Genomic DNA, 15674 nt, shown 5'->3' with positions numbered 1-15674 from the left:
CAAACTATGGATCGTTCGGGTTTTTCAGAAAAAGTAAAATATGTTTATCTGACAAATAATGATTAGAAGGATATGAAGAAGCTAGCTCAACAAAATGGCTTCCACTATGTTGTTGAGGGAATGGGGGTGTGAAGTCACACTGTACAAACATGGTTCACATAAAACTTACACCTTATAATGAGGGTCATCCTTTCTCATATATACTGTTTTCCTAGACACACATTGCTATTGCTTTGTTAATGTCACTATCTAAATCGCTTTAGCAGATGGTGGTAAAACACATCACTAAATACCACTTGTATGAAAAGCCAAATGTAAATAGAATATCTTATCCATAATATCACTACCGTTTATCAGTTAGATCCAACAGGATTGGTCCTTCATCCCCCCCCCAAAAAAATTCCTAATAAAAGTAATAGTCATCAGATAGCATTTTGAAACAAGTGGCCTAGTCGTGAACAAGTACATTCGCTTTATTTAACTGCCATGATAGTTATGCTGAAATAATAGTAAAAATAATAAACATGGGAATTTAATCATTTCAATAGAAAAACAACCAATGTTGAAAGCTTATTAGGGATTACTTAATCTCTAATATATACCAGAACAATCAAGAAGCATACAAGCTCAAGGGATAATTTAGAGCACTACTAAAATAATACTGTATATATGAAATAAATAGCCAAAAAAACCATAATTGCCAACCGCTAACATGAATTGAACTCATTAGGCAGTACATACAAGCTGATTAGTAAAGATGAGATAGCTTCAACAGTGACAACTCAAAAGTCATATCCCTGCCTGTACAATCCAGCAACATTCGGCATAGATAATTTTCTGTCAATGGAAGTGAAGTGCATAATTAAATAAGTCCCAATGATTACAACTGAACTTGGACTAAATGTTTAAGACCTACTGATTACAGTAAAACTTTTTGTGCATTGCATCCATTGCAAATATCCAACTAGCAGGAAAAGCACTGGTTCCAATAATTGCAATATATTAGCGTATTTATTAAAATGTACAATGGTCTGGATGCACCCTATACTCGCGATTTGTAAAAGATATTACTTTCATGAGGCAAAATAATAAAATAAGATGTTAATTTTGCTAAGATATGGACCAATGCAATAGTTAAGATTTTAAGATTTTACAATGAACGGCGCCCACACAGCCATCATGTTCCAACCAGAATGGGGGAAGAAATACAAAACGCGGAAACTATTTGGCAGTTAACCCACAGAAACAAAGAAGCCCATTTCTGTTCAAAATTATCCAAGTTATTCTAATGCAGATATATAGATATATATCACTATACATGCTTTCAAGTTATTGTCTTTACTTCAGGCTTTCAGAGCACATATATTCTTGATAATGAACTACGCCTATATACTTGAATGATAATTGCAAACACCACACAATGAACTAAAATGATTTGTTTAAAACGGAACAATTAATAAAGATAATTTTCCATGCTGACAGTCCACATTTCATCCATAAGTTTGAAGAGTCAAATGCTACCACAGCTGGAGGTTATTCTGCCAAATGGCTTCCAACAGTGACCATAGAACTGGGAAGTGTGAATATATGTATGTATTCATGTATGTGTATGCGTGTGTGTGCTCATTTGTGTGATTACATATAATATATATCAGTTTTTTACACATTCACATATAGAGATATATGCAGGGGGGGGAACAAACCTAATGAAAACTCCAAATTCAAAGCGTTTCAACTGTTCATCAGGTAAACTCAAGTCAATCATATTCAAAAAATTATTTTAAAAAAATACCCCAAACCCAAACACCAGTGGAAAATACTAAGAAATCAAATGGAAATTTAAGCACCAGCTATTTGTAGGCTGCCTGCGGAGAAAAACTAAAACAAAAAAGTCCATACGAATAACTCAGATATGTTGAAAATAGATTTGTCCGAGGGAGGGAGGGGGTTATTGTAGATAAAGTGGGAGGGAGGAAATACCTCCCCCCTTAAGTCCATCATGAAGAAAATGAGACAAGATTATAAATAAGAGGCCAAGTTATTGCACACCATGGGATTCTTAATCTGGCTACCTGTGGTTTTTGCAGTTAAAGCCTTTTTTCTGCAGTGGCAGGGGGAGGGAGCGGTAGAAGGAAAAGAGAGAAAATTTTGTGTTTAAATGCCACTTTTGAAAGTGATCAAAAGCGTGCATTACCACCAAACTGGAAAAACATAAAATTATTATTATTGTTGTTGTTGTTAGTATTATCTAAAAGCCTATGACTTTCAAAATGCTATTGATTATTACCTGTACATCTCGCTTCCTGCATTCTTGGGTTTTATTGTCGTACTCTGCCATGGCAGCCCGAAGCTGTTTTTCCAGTTTCTCAATTTCCCGTTCATGTTCTCGGACCAGGCAATCCTTTTCTGTGTTATTCTGCTGGAATAGGTGCGTCTTCTCCTGTTCATAGCTCCAGCTTCAGCTCTACTATCTGATTGGACAATGGAGAGTACAGTTCATCAATAGAACATCCCTGTCGTCATGACAACTCATCTTACAGCTTAATTTCCCACCCTCCACAATTTCAAGTTCACTTATTATTATTATTTTATTTTTACGTCATCCTTACCTCAAATTACCTTTGTCTTTATTTTTCAAAATTTAAAAAACACAATCGGAGCAATTTTGTTAAGCGCGACAGCTAAACAAATACGGCACATCTTGAAACGCAATGTACTTGTATGGATGTCAGAATGTGTGTGTGTGTGTGGTTTAAACACAAAAAAATCCCACGCCATTGTCGCATTCTGTATACGTTTCCCCAAGTATCCTGCTGTTGACATCCAGCAGCGACGCAGATTAAAAATGGTTAAATCAGCCTCTTCTGCTCTTCATGCTTGCACACAAAAGCATCGGTAAATCTGTTAAAGTATTTTGTTATGATTTCTCCAAAATAAAAGCCCATCTAGGCGACTGTACATATATTATTTTCGTTAAAGAGAAATATATATATACACACACACATACACATTAAACAAGAGCTCTATTATTCCGCTGTCAGCTACGGTACACCAACATAAACAGATGTATGTGTTTCAGGAGGGCACCTGCTGTGCTGCAAGCTTGCGCCATGATTTCATAAGAAGCGTTCTATTCTCAGGAAGGATCCTTTCCCAGTCCACACCACACTGGATACGATGACCTTGGCCAGTCTTAGCCTCTCCCCGCTAGACTGAATGGCAGCCCGAGACCAAGGGCCTGGTTGCCGCAGCTTTGATACTAATCCTCCCAGGCTGTGCACAATGGCACCCTACCTGCCTGCCAAACTATAGCCAGCTAGGCTGCCTTTGAGCAGGTGATGAATAGGGGACTGCAGGAAGCCAGCTTTCCTAGTGAACTCCAGGCCACACAGCTGCTAAGAACAGTCACTTGGATTTTTCTTCAGTTTTGGTGGATTTCAGGAGAAGAAAAAAAGCACATTATCGAGAACGTGCTGGTTATAGTCAGCGTGAGAATCCCACTTCTTCCTCTTCTTCTTCAGAAAAGAAAGCAAACAGTAGGAGTCTGCTCAAAATCGATCTTGTTTGTGTGGGTAAAAGTGCGCAGGCACCTTATCTTAAAGCGATAGCATTCATTTTTAAGTCGGCATTTTCTGTCATCGGCAGCTGCAAATGTGTCCTTGGAAATGGCTGTTATGTGCATTTGTAACACTGCAATTAAAAGATTGCCGCCCCCTCCCTATTCAGGGACTAATGGGAAATGTTTTTTTATATATTTTATTTCCAACCTCAGAAGGGAATCGGGTTGTGTTACACACTGTGCTTTACATCTTTTTGTACAGTTTAATAAAACAAAGCATCATAATTGTAATCCTGAAAAAGAAAGATACATTCAGCAGTGAGTTACCTGAAATTATGCATTAGTTAAAACTGGCTAACATCCCCTGCCCTTGCTACATACTCACACATTTTTATCTAACACATCAAGGCCTGAATCCACTTATATGGAAGGAAGCTTCTTTGAGCAGAACAGGATGTGCTTCCATGCAAAATGAGCGCCGGAATCAAGACACATTGTTCCAAAACTTCTAAAAACTGGCTGATAATATTTGTCAAAATAAAATAAACTGAAGCTCAATTACAAATTATTACTAGAAAGACTTTTAATGATGCTACAGTTTTCCCTCTGGTGGTCCAGTCATGCTGTCCCTTTCCAGTCCCCTTAAACCAGGGACAGCAATACCATGAGACAGAGTGAGGTTACAGGTGGCAAAATGCTAAGTAGGGTGCAGAGCTGTGTGTTCTGAACTACTTCCTCTAAGCTAGCTTGGTGCCATCTGTTGCAGTAGATGACACTGTGCTGTCACCACTGTGAATGACCAGTCTGCAGTACAAGGAATGGGGAGAGGCGCCATCTTGCCATTTGCCTCATGCCGCAAAATGGCTTGGGCAGCATTGCCTGAACCCTTTTCAGCTCATCAAAGAAATGTATGAAAGTATCCCTATCTGTGAACTCTTAAATCAAAAGAGAATAGTCAGAAAAGCACAAATATCAGTTTCTGTATCCTCTCTTTCCTATATGCTTGTTTTCATTATAACTAGCAGAATATCCATCATTATGATACTGTAAAAGGGAGTGTACAACAAAGAGAAGGTCTGAATATTTACAGAAACCCAGGGGGGTGCTTGGAGAGAAGAAACCCTGCTTTGAGTCCTCTAAAGATCTCTCCTTTAGGAGTGGGTGACTTGTATGCTAAAATGTAATGTTTTGTATTTGGTGACACTACTAGTATGGAGATTGAACCTAGCCACTACCCCTGGTGATCCAAATCCTTCATAGATGAAGCAGGGACACACTGTACGAGTCTTCCAATTGTAGCCTGGTATAGTAATCATCCAGGGTTTCATTTCTTGGGATGGCAAACCTGGAATTAAGGGGTGGTACATTTAAAGAACTGGGCCATAAGGAGGCTGATCACCGAAGAATTGATGCTTTTGAATTATGGTGCTGGAGGAGATTCTTGAGAGTCCCATGGACTGCAAGAAGATCAAACCTATCCATTCTGAAGGAAATCAGCCCTGACTGCTCACTGGAAGGGCAGATCCTGAAGCTGAGGCTCCAATACTTTGGCCACCTCATGAGAAGAGAAGACTCTCTGGAAAAGACCCTGATGTTGGGAAGATGCAGGGCACAGGGAGAAGGGGACGACAGAAGACGAGATGGTTGGACAGTGTTCTCGAAGAGTCTGACCAAACTGCGGGAGGCAGTGGAAGACAGGAGTGCCTGGCATGCTCTGGTCCATGGGGTCATGAAGAATCGGACACGACTAAATGACTAAACAACAACAATAAATGAAACATTTAAATTCAGATATATTAGAGGAAATTGCCCCTAGCATCAATGGAGGACAGCATGGTGGAGCTGCGGTGCCACTGACCTCCCTCTGGCTATGTCACTACTTTATACCAGACAGAGTGGGGGAGTGGTAGGCAGCAGTAAGGTGCAATAACATTGGTGGAGACAATTCAGTGCTCTTGCCAATGTATTTGCATTGTACTGACCTCATTGTTCCTGCTCTTTCTCCCAGAATGCAGCAGCAATTAGCTGGGACAGTGCAGGAAAATTAAAAAGATGCGGTGTGTAAGGAGATGGATTCTACGAATATCTGGGATTTCTTTGCCACTGATTAAAAGGTGGCAAGTAGGAGGGGAAACATGTTGGAACTACTTTGCAACTCTTGCTATTCTGAACACATAAGTCACAAGGAAAGCAATGGGACTTAAGCATACCATTTAGCATTTCACCTTTTCTTGAAGGCATCTGTTAGGCTTTGATCCAGATATCTGCTTGTATGGTGGCTCCATTCACTTTTAAAGAAAGCTTTTGTATCCATTGAGAAATGCACTTTCCCTCCCACAGGAGATGGGGAAAGGTACATTTGGGGTAACATATACCCCTTGGATTATGGTTACAGTGTTGAGAATCAAATTATACACTTGGCATATCTTTGTTTGAGAAGTTTGGAACAGCACCCAGGATTTCTGAAATTCCAAATACTGTGTATTTATACATTCAAGAACCTGTGGCTTTTAATGAAAGTGCTTTCAGTCAGTACCATCCAGAAGGTGTTTTGTGTAAATTAAAAGCATTCCAAACACATGCACAAACAGCAAGAGAAATAGATAATATATGCACATACATACCATAACGGTTTTGTGTGCTGAGGTCGTTAAGCCTGACCCAGGCACTGAAGCGGTTTCAAAGGCAGGAAAGCTGCTGCCTTCTCTGTGGTGTCCAATACCTTTGAAGTATCTAAGGCAGCTGCTCCTGGCAGATAGGAACTCTTGTTTTTTACACACACACACACACCACACACACACACACACACAGGGTTCTCCTTACAGCTGGTATATTTGAAAGACCAACTAAACTAAGTAAAAGCGAAAACAAAAAGTTCCTCTTTTTAAAAATGACCTTAGTAGATACTTCGAAGGAAAGTGACAAATCTGAAGTTGAATGTGAGTGAGATGTCTAGTTGGCACCAACAAGGGCATTGCCATCATATTTTGCTGAAAGAAGTACATTTGATGAAGAAATAGGTAGAGCTCTTTTAAAGTGACTCTCAGACTCAGATTGTGTCCTACTATAAACTCCTTTTGGAATGCCAATTCCCAACGTTGACTTTAGCCACTGTTAAACCTTATGTGGGAAGCTCCATTTTTTAATGGTGCACAAGGATTTAATTTTAATTTTATATTACTTTTTATATTCTTTGCGCCCCATCTGTTCAACATCTACATTAATTCTCTTATCACCCAGATGGAAGAGGCAGACTCGCATCCCCCCAAACTATCGAATCAAAGGATCCCTATCTTACTTTATGCAGACGACGCGGTCATATTGTCACAGACCCTATTGGCCTCCAGAGAGCACTAAATAACTGGAGCAATACTGTAAGGTGGAACAGCTATTAGTGAATTTCCAAAAAACTAAATAATGATATTCTCTAATAAAGGAAAACACTAAGGTGGCAAATAGATAACCAACCTATTGAGCAGGTGACTTGCTTCAAGTATCTAGGCGTAGTCTTTCAATCTTCCAGAAAAAACACGGCGCATATTAAATATGCATCCTTGATAGCTCAAAGGAGTGCAGCCGCGATTGTAAGATATCATCAAACAACCGGGGCAAATTATATCCCGGCAGCCCTTAAGCTTTTTGCGGCCAAACCACTAGCCCAATTACTATATGGCGCACCCTTCTTGATAAATTCCAAATTGGATGCATACGAGAAAGTTCAGTCGGGTTTTCTAAGATCTATAACTCTAACCCCTAAATGTATTCCTAATGCAGCTTTACGACTGGAAGCTGGAGTGCAGGAAGTAGAAACTAAAGTATGGCAATCAGCTCTACAGTATTGGATAAGAGTGAAAACGTCCCCAAATGGTCTTCTCCCCTTAATCAATACTGATAGTTTTCAATCCACTTGGGAACAGACTATTCAAAAGAAATTAGCCTTGTATGGACTGCCGGTGGCGACTACTCTATCTATGGGAAGCGATAGGGCGAAAAAGATTATTAGGGAAAGAATTGCTGATATCGCCCACCAAAACACCTTAACTCGTCTTCCCTCAACGTACAGACAACTGTATGAGCACCGCCCAAACCACCCAGCTATCTATCTAAAGACGTTAGAAAACCCGAGACACAGATGGGCCTTTACTAGGGCTCATTTTAATGCATTACCCTCGGCGTTACTAACTGGTAGATATCTTCGGATCCCAATAGAACAGAGGCTATGTCCTTGTGATCTCAAGGAAATCGAATCTATTAGCCACGTTCTCCTACACTGCACTCTGTATCGAGATTTGAGGAAGGAGTTAATCGAACCCCTATTAAAAAATCTACCAGGCCGTTCAATTGAAATGCTGACTAGATACTTAACTGAGGACACCAACCCAGAGCGAACTATGACTGTAGCTAAATTTTGCTATCATGCGGCAAGACAGAGACGCGTCATGACATCAACCGACAACAGCGATAAAGCCGTCCACCAAGCCATAGCAGATAATACTTAAATGGAATTATCTCCCTTTAAATTTTAGCTTAATTTTAATCTAACATGGGATCTGAAATAGTATTGTTAAAAAACGATATTTAAGAAATATTTATATTATGTACTATCGTTTTATTTTCTCTTTTGCTGGTCTATGACCGTAATAAAGTTTATTATTATTATTATTATATTCTTTGCTGTGTTGTAAGGTGCCCTGTGCTCTTATCTGGACACAGGGTAGAGTTTTAAATCTCTGACATAAATAAATAAATAAATCAAGCAAGGTTTACTAGTCTAACCAGAATATTCTACCACTATATGGCACAAGTAACCATCTTAGATTACTTTTTTAAAGGATTAAACATATCCACAGATATGTCTGTCAATAGCTATTTATTATTGACATCCACATCACAGAAACAAAATAGCTGTCTGAATACCAAGTAATGGAAACAAAGACAGGTTCACCTTTAACCGCATGCCCTGTGAACCACTGGCATCCAGCTGACTGATGTTAGAATGCAAGACTAAGTGGTTGAATTAATAAATTATTATTTTTGCTGGATACAAATCTAAGGGTTAAGCTTATTTAATATTTTGGTATTCATATCATGCTCTTCTACCAGTAAGTATCCAGAGTAAATTACAAAAGAAGGGAAGAAATAATAGATAAGTTAATATGTAAATTCATGAACATGACCAAGGACTGCTGTTTTTTAACCAAACTTAACACTAACATTTTTGCAATCAGGATATCAGATTCAAATCTCAATTGATGATCAAGTTTTAAGGCGATGTCCATTTTGGAATCCACATATCATTCACAACTGTCCCATTTAGAGTGCTGAAATCCTTCAACAAGGCTTCATCAATAAAGGCATCTAAGATGACCACATCATGTTTCTTGTCCATGCTACCTGACTGAAGTTTTAGCTCCCAGTCATCTCTTCCAGCAAAAAAACAAACCACCCACTCTTCTGGCAACCTATGACAGGCCCCTCCACTGCTCACAAAACCCCCAGGCTATTACCTGTAAGCTAATTTTCTGTTTAGCTGATAAATCCTTAGAAGGCCACATCTCCCCCACCTCCCAGTAAAATCTGGTCCACCAGCATCTCCACAGCAAAGACATGAAGGGTAAGGATGGAGTACTCATAGGCCCTCTTCCTATCTGTTTCATTTAGGCAGCAACTTACTGCAGCTGACATTATATTGAATCTTGGATAAGGCTAGTGGGGCTGGGGACATTGCATTCCAGGTGGAGAGAAAGCACAGAGGTCGCCCATGATGTTCCAAGGTATCATTTGAACATTCCAGGCTGTATATTTCAAAGCACAGGCTTTGCCTTGGCAACATCATTGTATCACCTGAGGCATCTTATATGTAATGCAGAGGAATACACTACCTGTTTTGTCTTAGGGCTCAATTATAACTCACTTTAATCAACATTTTGGAATGCACTCTTTTACCTATAAGGCATGACAACCTTCAAGACAGAAATACACCACAGTGCTGTAGAACCTGAATCTACATAATGCACGAATGAAAAGTTGGTACCATTAAAAGGGATATTTAGAACCGATATACAATACTGCAGAGACCATGATAAAGTTCAGAAATATTCAGAAATGACTCACGCTGAAGTTATCTTGTTGTTAGTTGCAAAAAAAGACAGCATAAAAGGAACCGAATGAACTATTAGTGTGAAGTTTTAAATAACAGACATCCAAGCAGAGATGAGAAAAAAGAATTTAGCAGAAGATCATAAAGAAGACTTCATGTGAAATTTGTATAGATATTCTGGCAGAGGGGCAACTCATGGTTTGTTTTCTGCCAACAAGCCGTAGTGTGAAACCATGGCTGTTGGCTTACAAACATGGCTTGCTTTAACTATGAAGTGATAATATGGGATTTAAACAAAGGAGATGAGTTTCAAGTTCAGGAAACCAGGGTCTGGAACATCTTGAGATATAGCAATATACACCAAACGCAATTTGAAACCTCTGGAAAGTGTAAACAATAGAAAAGAATGCAAACTTTGTGTTAACGAGCTGCCTGTGAAACCTAAGTCAACAACATCCAATATTATTGTTTTTTAAGAAGGAAATGCAAGTTGGGCCCAGCTGTGTCAAAAGGTAAATGCTAGAGGACTTGTTGTTTTTATTATTTATTTATTTTAAAGCTAGATAGCTAACCTGTTGCTCATATCTTTGCTTGAGCTCTTCAAGCTGCCAGGAGAATTCTTTTGACTGCTTTTCACGGAGAGATTTTGATCTGCTTAGATCTGCTTCCACTCTTTCCATCTAGAAAGTAAGAAACAATATTTAACATTTACTTCAAGACAGACACTGCTGATAACAGTTCTCCTGCCGTCAAACAGCTGAAAATGGTCCTGTAGCATTGTTGTGTGTTGCTGAGGGTGATTCAAGGATACAATATCTGTAGTGACAAGACCACCAGCACAATCCAGTTAAAATTTAGTAATTTTTCACTGGGAGGCTGAAACCAGTGCTGAGCTCTCTCCAGTTTTGCATCTAAAATACTTTGTTGCAGTGTTTAATTTAAAACAATGGCAGTTTAAAATGCTGGACTTTGGCTGGAGAATATTCCATCTTTATTTTCCTCTCTCATGCAACTGTGTTTGAATTTCATTATAAATGTGTTTGTCTGTAGTAATTAAATGCAATATAGTGATTCTGAAAACAGTCATCACCGGGGTCATCATACTTGCACTCAGGAAAGACTTTTGCTCAAGCTTTCCTGGCTTCCTACATTTATTTCTATAATATAGACTACCTGACTTGACTTGCTTGCTAAATATACCTGGATTATTTAACCAAATATTTGCCTGTTTGCCCTTGCATTCTGAATGTGATAATACAGTTCAAAGATACAGTTGATATTATTGTATTATACATAGAAGTGGCATAGAAAATCCAACAAGCAAATATCATCAACAGTTTGTGCATGAAAAATTGCATGCAATTGTAATCTACGGCATTTCCAGATAGGGAAAAGATCCCTATCTGGAAATCTGGAAAGCCACTGCCAGTCAATGTTGGCATCACTGTGCAAGACAGACCAATGGTTCCACTCTGAAAAAAGGCAAGTAATGTTCCTAATTTATTTCCTAATTTAGTTACAGTACTGTATTTGTATTACCAACATAGTGGTCAGATTTGTGTTATGCATGCTTCCAGAGACCTAAATTAAGTAGAATCATCATCCTTTCTAATTCTGATGTTCAGACTATGAGTGCCTTTGTTTATGTAGCCAAAAGAGCAGCACCTATGCACAAAGAGGGAGGTGTCAGCAGGCTTTTTTCACAGTAATAGAAAAAAAAAACAAATGGGGGGGGGTTTCAGGTAGTGGATGGGTACTAAAACTAATGACATCAGAAGCCTCTAGAACAGAATCTACTGAAAACAAATAAAAATTGTAGGCTAAATGAAAAAGATCACTTGCTAGAAGCTATCTAGAAAGACATATACAAATGAACATCCAGAGAGGCTAGCTTTTAGGAAGTCTCATCTGGAAGGAGGAGAACATCATGTGCCCCAAGTTCCAATTCATGAGCATGAACTCAAGATGAAAAAGACTATAATTCAAGGTAAATGTTTGCTGTTTCGAATCATAGGGAGCAAGTCAGATGTTGAAGAGAGAAGGTGCATTGTATAGCACCTTTAATTTTGTCTTTGCTTAGCTGTGTAATTAAACATTTGAGACTCTTTGATTTTTACTACCACTTTGTGCTCAATATTTTTAGAAAGGTATTCTTTTAAAAGAAAAGGGGGGAACCACATCCTGTGTTGTTTTTGGTTTCTGCTAACTGGACTATGAAGGTTGATGCAACAGTGTTTTTTTTTTTTAAAAGGGTGGGGTGATGAAACTAGGGTTCGCAGGAGTAACATCCCATAGTAGCATTTGGGAGGGAATAGCAGGGGCATGATATACTGTGATTGAAGAGTTCATAGTCTCAAGAGATAAAGGAAGGCCAAGATTATCAGAAGTATTATCAGAGGTATTTAGCTGGAAGATACCCACAATCCCTCTGGCGGTGGCTGCTTGGAAGTACACAACTTTTGTCAGTAGTGAGAAGATAAGGCGGGGGGTGGGGGGAAATCTGGAGTTCTAATAACGTCACATTTCAACTTGTGCAGAATTTCCATCCCCAGTTAGAACCACTTGCTACAGTTATTTGCTATTTAGTGATAATCCTTATCCAATTTAAATACCACCCCTGTTTATAAATATTATTTTGGCTTTTATTTTCTTATGTGCATTTATTGACCACTCTTCCCTGTGCAGTCTCAAAGTGGGTTACACAAAGGATTGTATCCAACCAAGTCACCCTGTTAGCACAATGACTTCTACCTGTGCAGTGGGACTCCTCCCACCCCACAATCTGCTCTGGAGGGTTGGGGAACTCCCCAGAACAGATGAAGGGGCATAGGGAGAGGATAGGGAGTGGATATCCTATTGCAGAGTTGAAAGTCCTTGAGCTAATGACATGACTTCTTGAATACAACTCATACAGTTTAAAATAAAACAAGTAAGCCATACAATACTTAAACCATCAGTTAGGCCATTTCAAACAATAAGCAAAAGGAGCAACAACAGCCTCAACAGCGATTCTCAGCTTTCACCCCAAAAAGGTGGACTCGGACCCACTGATGAAATGGGGAATATCACATGTGTGCAACCCTTGGCTCCACAAGGTTGAGTGGGATACAAATGTGACAAAGAATGTATTTCACATTAGAACAAATTATGTAATGGTATAAGCCCCAGTCCTCAGATCCACATAAAATGAAGCTTAAGGACGTATGATTGCATTTCCCCACATTCTTCCTGTCTTTTTCTGTTATCTCCATACTTCCTTCAACTTTTGAATGTTAGATAAGGGCCTTTTTTCAAAACTAATATTACCCTGGGGGGGGGATGCTTATGTGGATGGCACTGCATAAATAAAAATACTAATACCAAATCCCTCTCTAAAATAAAAATGAAAAGTGTGGCCTGGATTTGACATTTGACAAGACTGACAAGCACTAGAGCTAAAATAGTGGACATTATTTATATGATCATTTCTCCCGGTAGAGTAGCCAATTATTTCACTTCCATTTTTTTTGTTTCAGATTAGGTTAAGCCATCATGAAGTCGACAGTCCATATGCAGCACATCAACTGTAAATTGCTAATTGACCACATAAGGAAACCAAAGAAAATGTTGATTTGAAACCACCCATCAAAATCACCCTTCACAAATGAAGAACACTGCAATAATCAATTGTGTTGTAAGTGACTGTTTGTGTGTACAGAAGAACACAGATGCATCTGGGGCCTTCTTCATAGGACCCCCCCCCCCGGCAGCTCCAATGGTGAGCAATACATGCATCATGTTTTGTGATATGTTCAAACTTTGGCAGTGACTACAGTGATACCTCGGGTTAAGAACTTAATTCATTATGGAGGTCCGTTCTTAACCTGAAACTGTTCTTAACCTGAGGTACCACTTTAGCTAATGGGGCCTCCTGCTGCCGCCATAAGATTTCTGTTCTCATCCTGAAGCAAAGTTCTTAACCCGAGATACTATTTCTGGGTTAGCGGAGTCTGTAACCTGAAGCGTCTGTAACCTGAAGCGTCTGTAACCCGAGGTACCACTGTATATTCATTTAACTCTGGCATGGTTCATAGCAGTAGAATCAAGGCTTAAGGGTAGAAATGACGTGGAGAAATTATTAAAGTGCGGAAATATTCAACAGTGAACTGGGCACAAACAGAGAGAAAACACACACACCTCCATAGTTAGCATTCTATCAACAGCCCCATTAACAGACATCTGATTATTGCGATAGCCATGAACCTTGGCAAAATAAAAAGCAGATGGTAACAATATTAGAAAGCCATAAATTATATAGTCTAATAAATAAAATATTGGTTATAGTAACTGAAAAATCCACAATACTGTCCACACTTACTTTCTTAATAAAGATTAAAATGAAAAAATGAGGCTATATAAAATATTGTGTCACTAAAACTTTATCTTTATGCCATCAATAGCTACATAAAAAAGAAGATAATTCTTTCTGATACAACATTGTACTATGAACAGAAATTCAAGAATTTAAAAGCCATGGGCTTTGAACTGCAACATTTTACCATGTTGATCCTTTTTGCATGCACTGCAGCAGAACTTTTAAGGTTTAACTGAGCTCCAGTGTTAACTAGAACAAATGTGAAGTCTACCTTAGCACCTGGACCCAGGCTATTTAGCACACCGAATCCCTGTGACCAATGACAGAGGTGGATTTAATCAATTCAAAAATAACACCAAACCACGATCAGGCATTAAATGATTAAGCCATGTGCTCAAATGCTCCCTATTACCCCTCATGTTCTGCTGGATTAAACCACAGAGCCTAGGGCTTGCCGATCAGAAGGTCGACAGTTCAAATCCCTGCGACGGGGTGAGCTCCCATTGCTTGGTCCCTGCTCCTGCCAACGTAGCAGTTTGAAAGCACGTCAAAGTGCAAGCAGATAAATAGGTACCGCTCTGGCGGGAAGGTAAACGGCGTTTCTGTGCGCTGCTCTGGTTTCCCAGAAGCAGCTTAGTCATGCTGGCCACATGACCCGGAAGCTTCTGCAGACAAATGCTGGCTCCCTTGGCCAGTAAAGCGGGATGAGCGCCACAACCCCAGAGTTGTCTGTGACTGGACTTAACGGTCATGGGTCCCTTTACCTTTAATTTCTCAGCCTGTTCATAATTTGCTGGTTCTGATGTAACAGCAAGCAACAATTTGACCAAAATATGTTGTGAAACTCAAGCGGTAGGAAATATGTGTAAGTTGGCTATCAGACACACAAGTTGGCAGGTACACCAACATTTCCTCAAGGGGCCTCTTATGCAGAATCATGAATTTTTGACTGATTAACAGAAGATTATATTTACTTCAAACAAGTCTTTGTCTCCATGGGCCAGACTGCTTCTGCGTCTAGGCTGCATATAGATACAGTTTGCTGACAAATCCCAGACACTGGGAGATGATCCCAAGTGTGTATTATTGCCCCACTAAAATGAACCTGCACTTGCCCTAGTCCAATTTTTCTTAGATCACGTAGTGACTTCTGGAAAGTTCTAGGCAAAATTTACCTGTAAGAATACCCCTACGACTAAGACTGGCTAAGTATTCATGACTTCTTAAAACTGATTCCATCACCATCTATCAAAAACAGTGAGTTTGTGTGCTTATCTATGTAAAACGGGGGTGGCTAAGCTTTTAAAGCCTAAGGACCACATATCAACAGTGGGTAAAGCCAATGAATGGGAATGCATACACAAACACACATACAGACCACATAACACATACCCTTGCACAAACAGCCATCTCTCCCTCTCTCTTCCACACACAAATGCACATGCACAAATAAATACACACACCATTTACAGCCTTCCCCTCTCCAGCGCAGGAGTTCAGAGGGCTGGAAACCCTGTCTTTTGCTCTGTGCAGAAGAATATACAATGTAAAAGACAGGGTTTTCACCCACACCAGCACTGGAGTGGAGGTAAATGCTGCATTTTACTCTTAATGGGTTGAGGTAAGGGAAGAGATATGTAGAAAGGGGCTGAAGGGCTTCC

The 15674-nt window shown here is 39.5% G+C and overlaps 1 protein-coding gene across 1 annotated transcript in view; it reads right to left on the bottom strand.

Annotated features, from left to right (window-relative positions):
* The window catches only part of CEP112 (centrosomal protein 112), a 203614-nt gene that overhangs the window by 99392 nt on the left and 88548 nt on the right, over window positions 1–15674 (bottom strand). The window contains 3 exon segments of the mRNA XM_033138892.1: window positions 2288–2449; window positions 2451–2471; window positions 10232–10339. Of these exon segments, the coding sequence (XP_032994783.1) occupies window positions 2288–2449; window positions 2451–2471; window positions 10232–10339 (291 nt within the window).

This window comes from Lacerta agilis, chromosome 2 (genome assembly GCF_009819535.1).
Source record: "Lacerta agilis isolate rLacAgi1 chromosome 2, rLacAgi1.pri, whole genome shotgun sequence".
NCBI classification, from domain to species: domain Eukaryota; kingdom Metazoa; phylum Chordata; class Lepidosauria; order Squamata; family Lacertidae; genus Lacerta; species Lacerta agilis.
The sequence above is the reverse complement of the archived record's forward strand: the minus strand, read 5'-3'. Positions and strand labels throughout refer to the sequence as shown.